General features: G+C 56.8%; 2 protein-coding genes across 2 annotated transcripts; one reads left to right on the top strand and one right to left on the bottom strand.

Moving 5' to 3' along the window:
* The first annotated feature begins 545 nt into the window (after positions 1-545).
* On the top strand, positions 546-5,021 carry Phox2a (paired like homeobox 2A). Its single transcript, XM_028889074.2, has 3 exons — positions 546-948; positions 2,983-3,170; positions 3,985-5,021. The coding sequence occupies exons 1-3, from the start codon at positions 732-734 to the stop codon at positions 4,420-4,422; spliced, it is 843 nt and encodes a 280-aa protein (XP_028744907.1). The 5' UTR covers positions 546-731; the 3' UTR covers positions 4,423-5,021.
* On the bottom strand, positions 4,985-19,343 carry Inppl1 (inositol polyphosphate phosphatase like 1). Its single transcript, XM_028889076.2, has 30 exons — positions 19,264-19,343; positions 18,124-18,510; positions 15,431-15,494; positions 15,192-15,342; positions 14,575-14,695; positions 14,207-14,347; positions 13,928-14,021; positions 13,720-13,809; positions 13,501-13,599; positions 13,246-13,396; positions 13,049-13,155; positions 12,725-12,827; positions 12,434-12,630; positions 12,005-12,122; positions 11,527-11,623; positions 11,127-11,265; positions 11,091-11,094; positions 10,923-11,018; positions 10,735-10,823; positions 10,383-10,464; positions 10,167-10,256; positions 9,595-9,708; positions 9,403-9,491; positions 8,856-8,943; positions 8,608-8,763; positions 8,303-8,381; positions 8,080-8,220; positions 6,296-6,962; positions 5,911-6,044; positions 4,985-5,798 (listed from the first exon to the last, which is right to left on the bottom strand). Exons 2-30 carry the CDS (start codon positions 18,303-18,305, stop codon positions 5,708-5,710), a joined length of 3,774 nt encoding a protein of 1,257 aa, XP_028744909.1. The 5' UTR covers positions 18,306-18,510; positions 19,264-19,343; the 3' UTR covers positions 4,985-5,707.
* Between the last annotated feature and the right edge of the window lie 556 nt (positions 19,344-19,899).

Raw genomic sequence — 19,899 nt, 5'->3', positions numbered from 1 at the left:
CTTTTCTTTCGGTCTCCTCTCTATAACCACGTCCCCTCCCTGTCCTTGTCTCAGGCTCCATCTCTTGTCTCTTTCTCGTCCTTGTCTCCATCCCCCTCACTCCAGGGCAGCCTCCGCAGTCCTCGCAGGGATAGGACCTAGCTGGGGGCGGGGCTGAGGGGCCAGATCGGAATAATTCGGTTATCTGGGAGAATTGAATTAACTTCTTCACACCAGCACCGCGGGGCCTGCCTCCCTGGCTTCCACGGGGCCGCAGGTGGGAGGCCCAGGAACGAGGTCGGGACCCTCCTGCTGGGCATGATGTGTAGGGATCGAAAGTCTGGACCAGATTGGGACAGGATAAGGGACTCTCGGGATGGGGTCCCACGCAGCCCCGCCTGCTCCTCAGGAGCCCTGAGAGGTAGGCAGGAGCCCTTTAGGGTGGGGGGCCGGGGTGGCTAGGGGCGGGGTCTGGGCCGCTCAGGCCCCGCCCCGCGGAGTTCGCCCCGCCCCGCCCCCTCCGCGGGGTCCTGCGCATTAAAAGGCGCGCGGGCTGGCCGTACTGCACTTGCGTTGCACCGGGGCAGAGTGCGGGCCGCGACGGGGCGGGCGGACTCTCGGGTGTTCAAAGCGGGTCTCAGGTCCTCTGCGCCTGAAGCTCGAATCCCCCATCCCGAACTCCACCCAACCCGGGACCCCGACCCCGACCCCGACCCGGCCGGCCCGGCCCCCGCCCCCGCCCCCTCGGGCCGATGGACTACTCCTACCTCAATTCGTACGACTCGTGCGTGGCGGCCATGGAGGCGTCCGCCTACGGCGACTTCGGCGCCTGCAGCCAGCCTGGTGGCTTCCAATACAGTCCCCTGCGGCCTGCCTTCCCCGCCGCGGGGCCACCTTGCCCCGCGCTCGGCTCCTCCAACTGTGCGCTTGGCGCCCTACGCGACCACCAGCCCGCGCCCTACTCGGCAGGTGAGCGCAGTCCCGTCCCAACCCTGCCTCCAAATCCCACAGAACCTCCCTCCCTGCCCTACTCTGCAAGTGAATGTGACTGTACCCACAAGCCGCCCCCTATCCATGCCCCTGGCCAGACCCTCCAATGTACTTTGAGAACCCTAGTAATAGGAGTTTCTTCTTGGCAGGGATGAGCCGCACCCTCTTGTCCCTCCCGTTCCTCTTTCTCCATGCCAAATCCCTACCCTGTGCCTTTGGGATCAAAGAAACAGGTCCAGTCCTGGGCCTTTCGCTAGGCCCTCCCCTTCCCACCTACAGAGGCCACCACCAAACCTCTCCGTCCCCCGTATCCTCGGAACGGACTTCCAGCTCAGTCCAGTCAACTCTCATCTTTACCACCTGTGTCCTAGATGATGCCACCCTCAGCAAAGATCCCTGCTGTCCCTGAGCTGCCCAAATGAAACCCTCTCTAGAGTCCTAATACCATCTTTCTAGCCTCTCCATGCCCTTAGACCCGTCCTGCCTGGGCCCAAATCTTACTACACCACCAAAAACCGGTTCCCATAGCCACAGAAAAGAAAGGAACCCCTATCATCCAGCCATTTTCATTTCCACATTCCCTCCAACCCGGACTCGAGCTGCAGCCCAGCAAAACCCAACAGCAGATCTTCCACCTTCATTCAAGTCCTCTGACCCAAGCAAGTCCCTGTCCAAACCCTCAACATCACTGAGCCTTTCAGGCATCCCTATCCTTCTGTTAGAGTCCCAGCCTGCCTCTTGCCCTCCTGGGAAGATCACAGAACCCAAAAGGAGGACTGGGGTTTGATGGGGAAATAAGTACTTGAATTTAGGAAAATAAGAATCATTAAGACCAGAGACCAAAATGGGGGTGGGAAGATTGGTGATCCTGGACTGGGCGAGGATGGGGATTGCAGAAATGGGAACAGGAAATAAGGAGATAGACTCCTGAGAAAAGGGTTTGTGAGACTGTGGGTGGGTAAGGTAGGGGAGATGGAAGCAGGTCTAGGGACCCTGAGAGAGAAATGGGTACACGGTGTCGGGAGACAGAGGTAAGAACCAGATGGTGGGAACACACTTTAGGAAGATGGGGAGCCAAAGAGGCAGAAAAAGAGATGAGCCGGGGGGAGATAAAAATGGAGTGTTGGAGACAAGGGTTTGGGAAGATGGGACAAAGAAGGTGATTGGGGAACCCCAAGAAAAATGTAGAGACTTAAACCAGGCTTGGAAACAGGGATTTGGAGCTGGTATCTGCATGGAGTATAGCGGCTGGGATAGGATTTAGAGGAGATAGGACACAGAGAAGGTGCTGAGTGGGATAAATGGAGCAAAGAAGATAGAAAAATTTGGGTAGGAGGGAATAAGAACCCTCCTCAATGGGTACAAAGAGAACAGTGGCCCAGAAGGGGAAAATTGAAGAGAGGTTCAGAAGGAGGAAGATGAAGATGAGGAAGAGGAGATGTCTGGAGAAGAATAACATCGGCAGAACGGAGGAAATAAAGCTTGGGAAGAAGAGAGATGGACAGGGGGTGCAGGAAAAAAGAAAATGTCAGTACACAGCAGTCGGTGGCAGGCTAGACCCAGCAGGAGAGTCTCAAAGGCAGAGCCAAGGCCCAAGACTGGTTAGGAGGGAGATTTTGGTGCTGATGAGATCTGGCAGACATACCCTGTTCATCGGGGAACGGGACCTGTAGTCCCAGAGGAAGGGTGCCTGAGGAAAAACATCCCGGTGACGGTGGGAGGCTGGGAGAGGGCAGTGGGTGATAGGGCTTGGAAGAAAGTGGAGGGAATATGGACAGACATCAAACCCTTAGTTGGAGCTTCTGGTTTGTTTCAGGGAATGCTTAAGCCTCAGGTCTCCCTGGTGATTCAGCCTTTGGGACACTTGGCTGGAGACTATTGAGAACCAAATAGCGGTGAGGGAGGAGTTACATGCGATTTCCTCTAGGGCAGGACACAGGGGTCTGGGGGACTGAGGTCAGCTTCTCACGCACCCTGCTCTCATTGCCCCTGCCCTCGCGCACACACCTGCAGTGCCCTACAAGTTCTTCCCGGAGCCGTCGGGCCTGCATGAGAAACGCAAGCAGCGGCGTATCCGCACAACGTTCACGAGTGCGCAGCTCAAGGAGTTGGAGCGCGTCTTCGCCGAGACCCACTACCCCGATATTTACACACGCGAGGAACTGGCGCTCAAGATCGACCTCACTGAGGCTCGCGTGCAGGTGAGTGGGTGCATGCACGTGCTGTGCACGCACTTGCTAGAGGAGGGTGCTGGAGATTAGACACCTGGGAGCCAGGGACAGCTACAGTTTGCAAGCCAAGCCAAGACAGTTCAGGTGTGACTGAGCAACCAGGAGAGGCAGCGGGCCGGGACTTGGGCTCCCAAAGACTGGAGCTGAATAGCTTCAATTTGCCTCGGACTCGGTATTCCTACCCCGCCCCACCCCACCCCCGTTAACTCAGAGATAATACTCAAAAGCCAAGAAGCAAGGCGGCCAGGTTGACAGGGGACTGACGGGTAGGATCAGGCCAATCAGTACTTCTAGATGACGGGCCCAGCGTCGCAATGTGGACTCTTGAGTCAGTAATGTTTAAGTTTGGGGCGGGCAAGAGAGGCCTGGGTGTGCAAATCCCAGATGGCCCTTTTTGATGCGGGCAGCCTGTACAAAAGGTCTCCCTAGGGCCCCGACCCATTCTTCACTGTCCTAGAAAACTCCAGGTGAATGCCCGGCTCCCTAAAAAGTATGCTTAGGGTGATAAGACTGACAGCAGAGCCCTACAGGAGACCAAAATATAGGGAGGCGGCGGGGTCTGCGGGTGAGCAGATCGTAGAAACAAAAATCTAAACTCATCAGAAGCGGGAAGAAAAGACGGGGCGCCAAGTGGAGTGGTGGAGGGCGGAAGGCTGTAGACCTCCGACTGTTTATAATCCGAGACCGATCCTTTCTGGACCGAGACCTTTCACGCGCCTAGCGGCCCGGGGCTGAAGTGCTCCCCGTGACCGTCCTCTGGGTTGACTGGTCCCTGTGCCCACAGGTCTGGTTCCAGAACCGCCGGGCCAAGTTCCGCAAACAGGAGCGCGCGGCCAGCGCCAAAGGCGCGGCGGGAGCGACGGGAGCCAAAAAGGGCGAGGCGCGCTGCTCGTCCGAGGACGACGACTCCAAGGAGTCCACGTGCAGCCCCACGCCCGACAGCACCGCGTCGCTGCCGCCGCCGCCCGCACCCAGCCTGGCCAGCCCGCGCCTGAGTCCCAGTCCTCTGCCCGCCGCGCTGGGCTCCGGGCCCGGGCCCCAGCCACTCAAGGGCGCATTGTGGGCGGGGGTGGCGGGCGGCGGGGGCGGCGGGCCCGGCGCAGGAGCAGCGGAGCTGCTTAAGGCTTGGCAGCCCGCGGAGCCCGGGCCCGGGCCCTTCTCCGGAGTTCTGTCTTCTTTTCACCGGAAGCCCGGCCCCGCCCTGAAGACAAACCTCTTCTAGCCGCGGGCGTCCGGAGGCGCCCAGACTGCCCCCAAGAGACACCCCTACCCTACTGGACCCGACAGTCCCTCCCTATCCCGGCCGCCTGCCTGGAAGCTCCTCGTCGTCCCCACTACCCAGCGTCTGATCCCTAGATGTGGCCTCCCCCTCGTTGTAAAACAAGCCAGGGCCACTCTCGTCCTCACCCACCCGCACCCGGCGGAGGAGTACTCACACCGGGATCCCCTCAGGGAGGCCAGAAGCCCTTTCTAGCTTGGCTTTCTTAGGAACCGGGATCACATTACACCTGTCCCTAACAGTGCCCAATCATAAAGCATCCTAAGAGGCCGAATTGACGGCTCCTACTTTTCAGCTAGTCGGGCCAGCCACTCCTTAAAATCAGCAACCTGAAGGGACCCACTGCCAATTTCCTAACGAGTTACCTCCCATCCCTAGCCAGTCCGGTGCAGAGGGAAGACACACACTAGAGGGGAAAAGCTGTCGGGGAACCGAACAAAGTAGCTTTCCTTTTCCCTTTTTTTCTTTCTTTCAAAAAACTTGTAATTTATTAAGGTGATTTTGCTCAATCCAAATAAAACTTAATTTATTGAAGACATCAAGCCGGCAACCTTTCGGAGTTCCCAAGATGGGAAAAACTGTTGGCAAGAACCCTGCCCCCAATGCGATGGCAACCAGCGAGGCTCCCTCCCTCTCTACCGCAGACTGCCACGCATTCCCTGGGCAAGGGCAGCATGGACCAGAGGTACAGCCAGAACTAGGCAAATTTGCATTTTGTGGCCGAGGTCCTGCCCCACCCCAATAAAATTAATGGGCCCTCCCTCCCCAAAACCCACACAGAAAAACTTAAATAATCCCAGCCCAGTTCTGGGCTCTTCCTTCATTTCCGGACAGATGTCCCTAGAGTAGAAGTTGCAAGGAGGAACTCTTCCCCTGTGGTTCATGTCCGAGGGAGGGACGTGGAAACATCAGTGGAACTGGGGACCAGGATGTACCCAACTATACCCCACGTACAACCCTGAGGCTGGGAGGTGTCCACACCAGAGTAACCAGCGTGCTTCGTTATTACCACAGGCTACTACTAAACTCCCAACCCTGGACCTAAAAGCTAGGTGGGTAGAACTTTGTCCTAATTAGAACATCCCAAACAATTGGGCAGTAGGGAACACTGATCCCCAATAAATAGACAGAGATGCAATGCCACACCCCTCGGAACTTTTCAACCCCTGGTTGCACATGCCCTTCCCAAAAGGGAAAAAGCTCTGATTTTGCAGCTTGGCAGCATTTATCACTTGCTGAGCTGCAGGGTGTCCAGAAGAAGGCGCTTGTGAGCAGGATCCTGCACCCCAGCTTCCTCCAGGTCTTCCTCAGTGATGTCACTGCAGGAGTTAAGAGAAGCTGGGAGATGGGCTAGGAGGACGTAGGGCCGCCCCGCAATCCCACCCGTGAGGCCAGACACCCCGCCCTGTCCACCTCCAGCCCCGCCCCCACCTGAGAAACTCCAGGTCGTCCCAGCCATTGTGCACCAGGCCCTCCTCATAGCGTTCCAAGCCGATGGCCCGCAGCCAGGCACCCATGCCCGCCTCTCCCAGCCCGCTGGCCCGCCCGCCCTGCGGGCACGGAGCCTAAGGGAATAGGGCATGTTAGGTGGGGGAACTAAGGGTGGCTCCTCACAGAAACACATGCAAACAGCCACATTCTACCCATGCTCTAAGGGGAAAGAAGGCAAGGAATGAAGCTGATTCGTGTGTCCCCAAAAGGCCCATTTTCCAGCTACAAGCAAAGGGGGGTGTGGACACCAGTGAGTTTCTGAGTGACAGAATGAAGGCACACTGCCCACCAGGTACACATAGCCAGCTAGCCCTGGTCTACACACCTCCTCTGCCAAGTCTTCTTGGATGCTCTCTCGGATGCGGGGTGGAGGGAAGCTGAGGGGTCGGCCATAGTCGGAAGGCCCTCGGGGAGGCTGCAATTCCAAGGGGCTGGGGAGGAGGGCTGAGCGTCCAGGCCCAGGAGCATAATCTACCTCACTGAGTGTTTTGGCCATCTGCAGGACTGAGCAGGACCGGTCATCCCCGCCTGCAACCTCCCCCAAAAAAGTACTGGCAGGTGAGGTGCCCGGGGGGAGTGGTGGCCTTGGATGGGCCTTGGGAGGTGGTGGACCGCGGGCCTCACCCCCACTTCGGCCCCTGGCCACTGGCACTGACAAAGGATCCAGGTTAGGGGGCAGGAAGATGGCTGAGTCCGGCAGTGGAGGGGGTGGGAAATCTGGAGGAGGCAGGGTGCCCCCAGAGTCCTCATCCGATGAGCTTCCCTCTCCCGCACGAGGGGTCCGGTGGCGCCCAAGCTGTGGAGCAGGCACTGTGATGGGCACTTTATTCTTGGTGGCAGGTGGGACGGGGGCCCTGGCAAGTGAGGGTGGCTCCAGGGGCAGCAGCTGATGTGGGACCCCTTCCAGGACATAGTAGGCAGGGTTGTTGAAGCTGTTCTTGAGTGCAGGGGCCGCCACTCCTTCCGGCTCGGTGGTCCCCTCTGGCTTCAACCTGGTTTGGGAGCAGGAAAACAACTTTCAGGACCCAAAGTAAAGGGCAGTGGGTGCAGTGGGGGGAGCTGGGGAGAAGGGACAAGGGTCCCGGTCCTAGCCTTGTACATGACCTTGAATACGTCACTGACTCACTCTGAGCGCTCAGTTTCATGATCTCTAAAGTTGAAGGGGGGGTGCAGGAGGTAAAACCCCAGCTCCTTTTCCTCACTTGCTCACATCTTAGCTCTTTTATGATTTTATAACTGAAACCTGAGCTCACCTGGGCGAAATGGCAGAAAAAAGCCTCTGATGAGGGTGACCAAAGAGATCAGAAAAGCCTCCAGGTGGTGGAGGATCCAGTAGGTGGGGGTCCTTCTACAGAAGGCTAGCCAGGCTCAGAACACTGGTTCCCATGAGACAGGCCCTCAGCATTTAGGCCCGGCTAACCTCAAACCCTCAATCCTCTTGCCTTAGTCTTCCCGAGTGCTGGGAGAGTGGTGTATGCCAAGATGCCCCGGCCCAGGACATTGCTACGTGGGAGGAAGTTCCCTGGCCCATTAGGTTTGGGAAACTTATTAAACAAACTTTTAAGTTTCTTTCTTATCCATATTCTCAGAGCCTTTGCTAATACTCATGTACATAATACATAATAATGGATGTCTAAAAAGAAGAATCTAGCAAGAAGCATATTTCAAATTTTTGGCCATGAACCCATTTCCAGTGGGGCCTTTTGTTAGGTGCAGCCCTTGTAGGGTGGACCCTGAGCCTGGGCCCTCCAAATAACTTCAAGCTGTGTCTGGTTTTGTTTACTTTGTTTGTTTGTTTGTTTTGGATGTTGCATTCATTTGTAGCTGAAAATGACTGTGAACATCTAATCCTCCTGTCCCATCTCCCAAATATTGGGATTATAGGCTTTGGTACCATGCCCTAGCTCTAGAACCAATTTCTACATCTATTTTTTTAAAGGCAGAATTGAGAGAAAACACTGATCGTGTTCCTTCTAACTCGGAGCCACACCTAAGGAGGCCTGGCTGGCCACTGTCACCCTGAGGTGTCAGAGCTCTCAAACACCTGGCCGGCCCTGAGAGCCAGGAATAGCAATGGACAGTTAGGGGATAGCAAGTCTCTCCTCTCACCTGGGGTTCAAGGGCTCCTCCCTAGGGGCTGCTCGGGGTGGGGCTGGGGGCCTGCCAGTTGGTGGTGGCTTTTCAGGCTCTTCAAACAACTTGGACAGTGGACAGGGGGCTTCTGTGGAAGTTGGCTTGCGGCTCCCAGATCTGCCAGAAGTACAAGAAAATGATGTGGAACCGACGAGGAGCTCCCGAGGGTCCCTTCTCGTGGTACTTATCCCTAGCTCACCTGTGTTCCTGGCTGCCCCGGGACACTGACGGAGCCTTGCTCTTGGCTCCTGTCTCATCCTTATCAATGCTGATCCATTCTGGGGAAACACAGAGGAGGCAAACTTAGCAAGGACTTGAGTCCTGGATCCTGAGCATATCGAGTCGCTCCACAGCTACCCTGCAGGGAAGACCCACTCAGTCACAGCTGCAAAGCCTTCTAGTACCACAGGATTCCAACATGCTGCCACCCTGGGTCTGCCCCTCCTACACCGGGCCCACACCACCACATTAGATGCCCCACACCCTGTTGAATGGAGCCCCCACCATAGAGCCGCTCACGGGTGCCCAGGCGCTCTGTGGGCACCCGCACCTTCATGGAGCCACGGATGTTGCCGGTCTCCTCTCCACGGTGGGACAGGAAGGTCAGGAACTGCTGGGCCGTGCTGCCGATCATCGACTTGAGCGCAACCACGCACTCCCCTAAGGAGTAGATAGAACAGACCAGCAAACTGCCAGACCTTTCTAGGGTGCTCCCTGGTTTCCTGTACCCCTGGGTACCTCCTGCCCCTCACCATAGGATTCATAGCCATCCATAGACTTGACTGTGAGCAGGAGGTGCTGGTCCTGCAGGTACTCGATGTCAGCCAGAATTGGCTTAAGCTGAGGAACAGAGAGGCCCAGTGAGGAACACTGCCCTAAATACCCCATCATGCCCTTCCCACGGTGTTCCTGGCCCCACTCACCCCTTACCCTAAGGCTTTTTCATGCTCACTCTTAAAGACACAGCCCTGCATGGCCTTTCACAGCATTTAACATCACTATAATTAATTTTCTGTGCCATCAGTGGACAATACTAGACATTTATCAAAGGTTCTGGAAGCATTTATTTAAAAAATGAATAAACAAACTACAACTTGGTCCCACAGCTCCCAAAGATACAACACGTGTGCATGCGCTCGCGCGCGCGCGCACACACACACACACACACACACACACACACACACACACACACACCTTCCGGCCTGGCTTTCCCTCCCAAGGAGCCCCGCCCGCAGTGTGCTCTGCCTCTTGCCCTCTGCACCCCTCTCTCTACACGTCGGGCCCTTCCTACAGCCTCACCGTGGGCAGCTGGCGGGAGGACCACTGCACTTTGAGGAAGTTGATGTTGTCACTGCTCTGAGCATCATTCTCGAAGCTCTTCTTGTACTCTGGGGTGAAGGTGGGAGGACCCGGCTGAGGGGCTGACCACTCGGGGCAGCCTTTGGCATCCCCCTCTCTCCTGGCCCACAGCCAGCAATGGCCCCCTCTGACCTTCCAAGCAGGTAGAATAGAACTCTATGAAGAACTTGGTTCGGCTGGCTGTCTTCACGATGGCCTCGATGCTCTCAAACTCAATGTAGGCCTGGTCTGAGGTCTTAGAGAGCCCTGAGGGGACAAGGGAAGAACTGTAAGCGAAAGGGTGAGGGCGCTGAGCTTCGGACAGAAAACTGGGGGCCCTGGCAGACCTGAAGATAAGGCAAGAAGGAGTTTCCCAGTCCTAAGTCAATAGAGGGACCTACAAACCCAAACCCGGGGCAGAAAGACACGCCAAGCATGAAAGGGTTCACATCAGGGGGCATGGGGACCAGAGTGCCTCTAGGCTTGTCTGCCACATCTGCAGGCATACTCAAAGCGTATGTGTGACAGATACAGACACACAGGTATGTCACACCTCCAATGATGACCTAAGCTCAGACAGCCTCACATATCCTAGGTTCAGAAACCCCCCTGCACTCACATAAACACACCCAAACATGTATGTGTGGTTGGTTGGTCAAGCCCTTACATCCCTAGGCCACTGTATGTGCCCCCCTCCCCCCCCATCTCCATATCAGAACAAGCACCTTTCTTGGAGATGAACTGGGAAGTAACTCCAACCTCAAATGTCCCAAACACAGGAGAATGGTCGCTGGTGACGATATCATCAGTGCAACCTGTTCAGGGGGACAGGAACAGGGGCTCAAGAGAACTATCCCTACTCTCTGTCCCGCTTCCCAAAGGAGAGCAGAGGCAGAGTAATGACCACCCAGTGTCCCATCAACCTTTCCCAAGGCTCTGACCATAGGAATTGCAGATGATGTGGGTTTCAGGATAGGATTTCCACAGAATCCGGTCACACCACGAAGGCACATTGGTCCGGACCTGGGACAGGAGGGGCAATGTGGTCAGTCCTGTGAGCTGGGAGTCTCAGCATGGGTCCCACCCAGAGCTGACAAAACCCCACTCCTCTTCTGCTCCTGGACCCAGCACCCGCCTTCTTCCTTGGATTCCCAAAATAGCCAACATCACCCCAAAGGCCTCAGGGAAGCCACAGACGCTGAAGTAAACTGCAGAGACCCGATCTTTGGCATCCCATCTCCTGACTCCCTGGAACCAGAAGGAGGGTTCCCCCAGTCTATATTTTCCACTCACCCCCGTTGGCTTCTGCTTGTGCCAAGCATATGTGTCCCTGGAGCCCCGCTCATAGCGGTAGGTGGGTGGGAAAGATATCTCCTCCTCACCTAAAGAGAGCAGAGGACACATGAAGTCCATGGCTCCAACGACCCAGGCATATTCCCAGCCCCAGGGCCCTCACTGAACACTGCCAGGCCCTCACTCACTGAATCGAAGGAAGACCTTGTGCTTCTCCCGCTCCAGGTTGAGCTGGTCCACCCTGAGCAGGGGCTCAAACTCTCTCCTGCTAATGTAGTTCAGATCTCCTGGGGTACAGATACAAACACCAGAGGCTTGCCTCACGAGAAGAACCCGCAAGCTTCCCCTCCCAATGCCCTCCTTTACAGCCACCCGCCGGGCCCTGCTGGCACCTGGATATCCATGTCTAAGCGGTAGTTAAGGTCCCCAAACCAGAAGAGATGAGTGAATCGCAGAGAGATGTCAAAGGCACTGAGCTGCCGATCACCCAAGGAGAGCAGACGCAGAATGTCTAAATAGTTCTGGTTCCGCCTACAGGGGAGGGGCCATGACAGATAACCCGAGTCAGGAAGGAGGGACAACATAAAGGTGAGAAGTCTTTGGGGTCAGGGATGAGGGTCCCTACAGGTAGGGACAAGGCCACGGTCAGGCAGAGACAAGAGGGGTCCTGAGAAGATTTGGGGGATCTCTGGGGACAGGAATGTAGGAAGTCAAGGCCTGGGCAATGGGAAAAGGAATGGGTCTCAGGAGAATGGAGGATAAGAAAAGAGACATGCAGAAGGTGTCTCTCACCGGGTAGTCTTCTCATTTCCTGAGGTGAGATGGCAATTCACAAAGCCAAAAGAGGTGCCATTGAACATGAAGGAAACACCCACGGCACCCTTGTTCCCTGTCAGGACAAGAAAAAAGAAGATGGCTGAAGAGGGACCATCTAAAGAGGAATCCCAACTGCCCTCTATCCCTCCAAGCAGCATAATCGGCATCCTTCCTTCCCCAGAACAGACAAATGCATGCATGTGCAAACACACACGCACGCACGCACACGCGCGCGCGCGCACACGACACGCACGCACGCACGCACACACGCACACACCTTCGCCAGGTATCTCCCTTGGGGCTAGAAAAGATTTAGAATGAGAACATACAAAGTATCCCATATGTGAGAAAACTGAAACCATGGAAAGGGGGGGGGGGAACAACACCTGGAAAAGAGGCAGGAGGCATGCATGAACAGAAGCACGTCACCCTCGGGCCCACCGGCCCTGCTCACCCAGGGTGTTGGCGATGCCAGTCTTCACACTGGACGTGCTGACATGGCTGATGCGGTTCTCATGCTCTGGCTTGACCAGAACTGCCACCTTGATGTTCCACAGGGACTGCATGGCAATCTATGGGGAGAGTGTGGGGTCATCCCTGCCCCCAGCCAAGGTCCCCACCTGCATTCCCCGTGGCCTATCATCTACACTGTCTTGTCAGTCACGGGCTAGGAAGGCTTACTATCCCTTTCTAGAGTAAACAAGAAGAGCACCCCTTCCTGTGGCATGAATAACTCATAAAATTCAAGTTCAGTCTCCCAAAGGAAACATCAGGGCTCAGAAGGAAAGTCATGTGACCAGTACTCCCCAGGGCCAGCCAGGAAATCAAGCAGAAACACACAAAGCCTGTGAGAACCAGGGACCAGGAGAGATAACCCCCTCACCGGGCGGTAATCCAGATCTGTAAGCTCCTTGAGGCCCCCACGCAGCAGATCCAGCCACTCTCTGTCACCCACTGAGTTCTCCTGGGTCCCAAAGACATAGATATCATGGGGTATGGTGACTGTGACCTCATCCAGGGCCTTCCCCAGTCCCTTTGATGTGAACCAAGATGTCACGTTTTTTGGAGGTGGTACACTTCCTGGAGGTGGAGGGGAGACAGCAGGAATTAGAGGGGTGGGGTCATGCCCTGGTCCTGGGCCAGCCTCCTCCCCCACCATAGCCCCGGGCCTGACCCATGTTCCAGGTGCCTATGAAGACAGAGATCATGTCCGGCTCATCCTGCTTGGAATGCTTGTTCTTCATGAGCTGCAGGAGCTGACAGAAGGCTTCTCGCTTCTGGGGGGACGGGAGGACGGGGGGGGGGGGGCACAGCCGCCAATCAGGGACAGGAGGCGCTCAGCGATCCTACCCTCCCACAGGGACACCCTGCTTTGTGGCAGGTATGAGAGAAGGACACACCCTGCCCGAAATGCCAGGCCCACACCTCAGGTTCCAGTATGAAATCTCCTCTGGAGACTCCAGGAGCCCCCAACACCCTGGCACAGGCTGCAACTCACCCGGGCACTGACAAAGATGAAGTCCTTGCGCTGGATCCGATCCTTCTCCTTTTCAAACACAACACCCAGCTTGTTCTGCACCCGCTGGGACTTGATGAGCTGGCGGACTAGGGGGGCGAGAGGGGTGTCACACAAACCCGCGCTGTCAAGCCGCCCACTTCTCCTCCGACTCCCACACCCACCCACCCCACACTCACTTCGGTCATGTGTGAAGGTCGTCCAGTCCTCCTGGGAGTCTCGCTGTCTCCTCAGCAGAACCAGCCTCCCACCCTCCACATCCACACTCAGTGTGAACTTCTGGGACTTCCCAATCTTGGTCAGATCACCCAGTGTCACATCCAGCTTCACCTGTAAGACAGGGGTGGAGAGGCGGCTGACAAGACCTTCGACAGGAGGGACCCCCCTTTGTCGCCAGCCGCCTTTGGCCCCGTGAGGCCCCACCTGCCATGTACCTCAAAGGCCTGCACGGGGATGGTCTTGGCCTTTCGTGTGGAAGGCTGCAATGGGGCAGGGGGTGCTGTGGAGCTCATGTCCTGCAGGGCCTTCAGGGCCTGGAGGGGGTAGGGAAGAGGTGAGGTGGAGCGACGCGCTGAGGGATGGGACGGGGCGGGGCAGCACTGATGCTGGGATAAGTGACTGCAGGGGCGGCAGGTAAGGGCAGGTCAGTCCACCTTCTTCTGGATGCCTGACAGGAAGTCCTTTAGCACAGATAGCTTCAGCACAAGGCTCTCCAGCTCTTGCTCTCCAGTCTGTGGTAAGCTCTGAAGGGGGGAGGGGAGAATAAGGGTGGTACACATGATTCCTAAGCAGAAGCCCCCCCTCCCCGCCCCCACAGCTCCAAGGTATGTCCCACCTCTGGAGGCCTCCCTATAATCTCACCTGCTGCTGCAAAAGGCGGGTCACCATAGGCGAGCTCTGCTGATCAAACACCTTTGACAGGATCTCCAGGCCTGACAGGACCTTGTCCACCTCGCTAGGGGAGACAAGGGGTCAGAATCCCTCCCCTGACCTTCGCTCAGGGGACACGGCACTGACCGAGTGTGGCACTTCCATCTTCAGTATATAGTAACGGGGTACAAGGGAGGAAGTCAAGACACAGCGGATAGCTCACTGTTCACGGTCTGAGACCAGAGTGCGACACGTGGGCTCAGCCAGTACCTGTGCAGCCTCCGGCATGAGGTGACCAGGGTCCGGGTGAGGTGGGGCAGGTTGCTGGCTCCGCCTCGTACAGCCTCCAGGTCCAGCCCGTAGCTGCCCTTCAGGTACTCATGTGACACAGTGCTGAGTCCGTTGGGAGTGCTTGCAGGGGAGATGAAGAGTCAGGGGAGGTCCCGCTGGCTGTCCAAGCACCCCTACTCTACCCAGTACAGCAGGTACTGGGGGCCATCAGAGTGGAATACGCCAGAGTTTCTGCCCTGGAGCTGAGATGGGGTGGGGTCCCTAGGTGGGGCTTGGGCAGGTAAAGGCGGAAACAATTCTCCGAGAGGAGACTTCCTGCTCAGCAGAGGGGGCTGGGAGGGTCTCACCTCTCGGTTGCCGGAGTTGTGGGTGTCTCAGGGGGCTGCAGGGGGCTGCTGGGCCCCACAGGGGCAGAAATGCTGGTCGAGCCAGAGCGCGGGGGTAGGGGGGGCTTCTCCTCCTCCACATCTGTGGACAGGGAACAATGGGATAGCAGTTTCGACTCAGTGTTATGTGACAGGGATATGCCATGCCTGTCAGACTGCCACAGAGAAGAGGGTATCGAGTGGGGCACCACGGTGAGGGGGAAGTGGGACTTCAGGGAGGTGGGGACGGGGAGGAACAGAGAGAGGCAAGGGCCTGGCAAGGAGGGATTTTCTTTTCTTCTTTGCATATATATGTATGTGTGCTATGTAAGCGTGTGGATGCATGTTAGCGTGAGTATGTGTGTGTGTATGTGTGTGGGGGCTCGAGACTAATGTTGCATGACCTCCTCCATCACACTTCACCTTACTTACACATTGAGGGATCCCTGCCCATGGCCACCACACCTAACCACCTTTCCGGTGGACCTGGGGATCTGAAATCCACTCTCATCCTAGCACTTATGCGGTACATGCTTTACCCACTGAGCCATCTCCGCAGCCCAAGGAAGGGGATTTTCGCGCTGTAAGATGAGCAATACCTGAGGCATCCCGATCGTCTGGTGGGTCTGGCTCTCTCTCCCCCTCGACAGGCAGCAGCAGAGCACACACAAGACCCTGGTTGGGCTGAGCATACAGGCCTATAAGCTCACCCAGGGTCTGGAATCGGCGCACAGGAACACCCTGTGAGGTCTGAAGTGACAAGGATGGCAGGGTCAGCCAGCGGGTCCCCACGTCTGAGGCTAAACCAAAATCAGAGGTCACGGGTCTGAGCTCCTACCTGCACGGCCAAGAAGTCCTCTCCATCTGGCAGAATGCGGTATGTGTGTACATGCTTTTGGTACCTAGTACAAAGCAGGGACCAGAACCTGTGACCCCCAGGCTGGGGTCTGAATACCAACAATTTCTTCTTCCTCTTTTCTCTTGCTACCAGGCTCAACCTCTGACCCTCTCTGGATTCTCTAAAACCACTTGTCCAGGCTGCACAGGGTTAATGATGGGGCAGTCAACTTCCGGCCTCTTAGTATTGCCAACAAGAGCAGGAATAACCAGGCCCCCCCTCCCCACTCTCGGACCTACACAGCCTCCACACCCACCCACCAAAGGGCCTGAGAAGCAACAGGCAGCTCTTTTGTGGCTTCTACAGCTGTCTAAACAGCCCCTCTGGGCTGTGGTACCAGTCTGGGCCCCCCGCCAGAGTAAAAGTCCTCAGAAGCCTGGTGAGCTCCTATTTGCATGAACGGGCAATGTGCTAACACACATGTAAGGCTCCGTCTGTTTATGTTGGTGTCTGGCTCTCCTGGAGCTGGCTGTGCTGGGGGCAGTTTTACAGGGGATTGTGGGGGCATCAACACAGGGCTTTGCTTTCTCTCCTTCTCAAGCATCAGGAAACTGGAATGACCCAAGGGGAATCCCTATGGAAGACTCAGCCTCTAGGAACCCCAAGCCAAGAGGGGTGCTGACAGATGGCGGCAGCAGCTGAGGCAGGTAACAGCTGAGCCAGGCACATACTAAGTGGGGGATGGAAGTCTCCTTTGGCCTCCACACCTCAAAGAAGTTCTGGGGTCTCTGCCTATGCTGGGCAGAAGCAGGTGCTGGCTCCAGAGAGGACCAAACATCACAAGGTCATTTTCTCCCTAAAGCTAGCCCCACCTTAGTCAGGGGAGATTACTTTGTGGTGTCGGGATCTGTGTTTATAATAATAATAGCATCCCGGTAACCAAACCCTGGCTGTGTTATGCATCTCACATAGCTCATTTTATACTCACACTGTAAAGCAGATATTAATATTTCCATTCTCCAGATAAGAAAGGAAAAAATGATTTGCCCAAGGTCACAGAACAAATAAAAGGTAGTACTGGCTAGTATCTAGAACCAGGACAGAAGCCAGTTCATCTGTCAGGGCAGGGGTGTGTCTTGAATGTCATTTGTGTACATGTGATGTGTATATATAGGTAAGCATGTATTTGGGAAGCGCACCCACTTCTGATCCCTTCTGCCAGGCTCCTGAAAGCTAAACCCCCCCCCCAACACACACATCCCTACCCCCTGCCCCAATGCCTTCTCCTGACAATGGAACCAGGATCTCTCTTCACTGGGACAATAGTTCCTCACCCAGACAAGGGCCCCAGCTGTCCCCCACCCACCCGGACAGCTGATCCAGCACCTGCCCCTGTTCCCTCCCTAATTAAGGGATCTGTTTAGAGGTGGCTAGGAGGCAGGACTCTTGGGATTTTCATGGGCGTAAGATGTCTGGCTTTAGTCTCTCCACACTGAGTGGACCTCTGAGTTGTCGCAAAAGCTGAGAATTACAGGACCCCTCCCTCAGCAGGTCAACTGTCTTGGCCAGAGTCCTCAGTGTCTACAATACTAGCCTTTGGACCCCCACAATCCTTTGTTGTCTTAGGTCCTGTCAAATCTGTAGCAGCAGCATCCCTGGCTTCTGTCCACTAAATGTCCACAGCCCCATCCCAAGTGGGACAATCAGAAGTGTGCCCTGTAGGCTGGGCCAGTGTATTCCCAAAGATATCAGAAGAGGGGGGGAAACAGGACAGAGGAAATGGGGTTTCAGAGTGTTCTCACAAGATCTAAACACAGTCGTGCCTGATGCTTCCTACAGAGGCCCATTCAGTGTTGAACTATGGGGCAGGGAGCACTCGGAGAGTACAGCACTCGAGAGGCAGGAGGATCTCTGTGAGTTCGAGGCCAGCCTGGTTTACAAAGTGAGTTCCAAGATAGCCATGGCTGTTATACATGTCTTAAAAAAAAAAAAAAAAAAAAAAAAAAAAAAAAGAAAAGAAAAAAAAAGAAGAACACTGCAAAACAGAAAACAGAGAGTACACCACTACCACACACAGCTGCCAGGTACAGCCACAGGACCAGGCCCACTCAAAAGACTGCCAAGTCTAGCTTTACACTCAGCACTCACTCATGGCCAGCTAACCAGAGCTCAACCCAAAGCTAAGACTCACTCATTGATTCATGAAATGAAGATGCTGTCCCACACAGCTTCACCCAAGTCCTCCTCTCACCACCCACTATTCCACCCTGCCCCACAACCATATATAGCCGCAAACTCCTAAGGAATTGCTGAGCATCAAAACACTGGTCCCTCTGCCCCCTACTGCCCACCACTAAGTGCTTTTAAAAGCACTGCAAACGTGTGGAACATGCATCCTTTCCCTGTGCATCTGGGGCACGGGGGAGTCTAAGCAGGTCTGCCACAGTCTGCAGACATTTCTTCCCATCACACCCACCCTGGGCTTAAGAACTCTGGCCTCAGGCCCCAGAAAGTGCTCTCAGACAGCAGGAAGTGCTCCCCTGTATCCTTCCTCCACCCAGCCATAAAGTCAAGGTCTCTCTACTCAGGGGTGGAGGCGGGGCTGCAGCCCCACAGCTCCAGTCACCCCACTACCACGACTACCACCACCACCACCACCAGGGAACACTTCGACGTGCACCCGCCCTACTCACAGGACGCAGAGTGCGAAGGCCCCCGCCACGCTCTCGCTGTCTCGCACCAGGAAGCTGCCATCGCGGCCCGCCCGAGCCAGCAGCTCCTCCGCCGCAGCTCGGCTCAGGTCGCGGTGATACCAGGCAGGGGCCGGGCTGCCCAGCGCGCCCCCGGGGCCCGGCGCCCCACACACTGAGGCCATGGCCCGCCGAGGGCTCAGCGCCGCCGATGCCTGCCGCCCCGCGCCATCCGCCCGGGAAAGCTTGGAGTCGAGGCTGGGGCCGTGCCCGGGTCCCGGGCCTGAGAAGCCACCAGCCTGAGCGAGTCCGAGATCGGGGCTCCACGCCCGGCCGCACCGGCCGCCTCGATCTCCGCGCAGCCGCCGCCGCCAGCAGCGCCGGCCCCAACTTGAAGAGAAAGAAAGAAAAGTTTGTTCAGAGGCGGCGGGGGAGGGGCAGGAGCGAAGCTTGGAGCTGGCCGGTCCCCTCCCCCTCTACTCGGCCCAGAGCCCGGGCCGCCCCTGCCCCCAACCTCTCAGCAAGGACGACGATGCCCCCACAGTCCTACACGACTCCCACTTCCCAAGCCCCGCAATTATCTTGTCCCCCATCTCAAGAAGATCTAGTTCCCCGTACCCGCTCCCGGACAATTTGAGAGTCCCAGCTCTCCCTGGTGACTTCCAACCCTTCCAAGGATTCGCAATGAGATGACCCCTAATCCCTGTAAAAAGTCTGATTCAGCTACACATCCTTTCTACTCGGCACCCCCACAGCTTTGCGGGATCGGGGTTCTCAAAGGAAGGCTCCAGGATGAACCTCCCCAACAAATAACCCCATCATCCAAGCGAACAAGTTCCCCCCAACTCTTGTGAGATCAGAGCCCCTTCAGACCTCAATCCCCAAACTCCGATCCCTGACACATCCCACAAGACCCCTTCCAAGGAGATCCGATGTCCCCCCCACCCCACCCTCACACACGCACAGGTCCCCGCAGGCCCTCCAATCTGGCAGAACCCTTCCCCCATCTCCAAGTTCCCTGGCACCACGCCCCACACCCGCAGGCCCAGGTTCGGCAGCCCCAGACCAGGAGGACCCCCTAGACCATCTAGAAAAAAAGTTCCCTCAAGTCCCAGTGCCTCAGCCGCCTCGCGCAGGCCCCACCTCTGGGGCGACTCCGGTGACTCCTAGCCCGGGAAAGCCGTCCTGGACTCCCCGAGGCCACTTAAGATGGCCATCCGCCGCCACCGCGCACCCCGCGCCTTCCGCCCCGCCCGCGCCCCGCCCCCGGAGCCGGGGCTGCCCCGCGCCCCGCCTCGGCCGCCCGCGTCCGGGTCTCCGCGCCGCACGCCCGCAGAGTGACCTCGGGCCAGTCTTGGCTCTTCCCCTGCGCCTGAGCTTCCCGCTGTCGACTACTAGGGTAACGTTAGGAGGGCGGATTCATTGGGGCTCTGCCTGTAAAGCTCCGGGCCTGGCACGCTGCGGGCGCTCCCGGACGGGGGCTATTTTTATTATTAATTAAGGAGTAAAGAAGGTGACAGCTGTGTAAACTGTAAAGCGCGACTGGGGACTGAACGGGTATTATTAGCACCGCCCCCGCCCCGGCTACTCCCTCCGAGTCAACAAACTTGCGACTCGGTGGGCCAGGTGCGAGCAGGGAGCTCCGGAGACCCGGGTTGCTACGACCTCCCATCCACCCACCCCTGGGGCGGAAAGGGGGAGCGGCGGGAGAAGATGGGGCGGAACCCAAACGGGGCTCTGGCCCGCCCCACTTCCCCCCTAAAAAAAGACCTGGATGGT

The sequence above is a fragment of the Peromyscus leucopus genome, chromosome 1, assembly GCF_004664715.2.
Source record: "Peromyscus leucopus breed LL Stock chromosome 1, UCI_PerLeu_2.1, whole genome shotgun sequence".
NCBI lineage: Eukaryota > Metazoa > Chordata > Mammalia > Rodentia > Cricetidae > Peromyscus > Peromyscus leucopus.
This window is presented reverse-complemented; position numbering and strand designations above follow the sequence as displayed.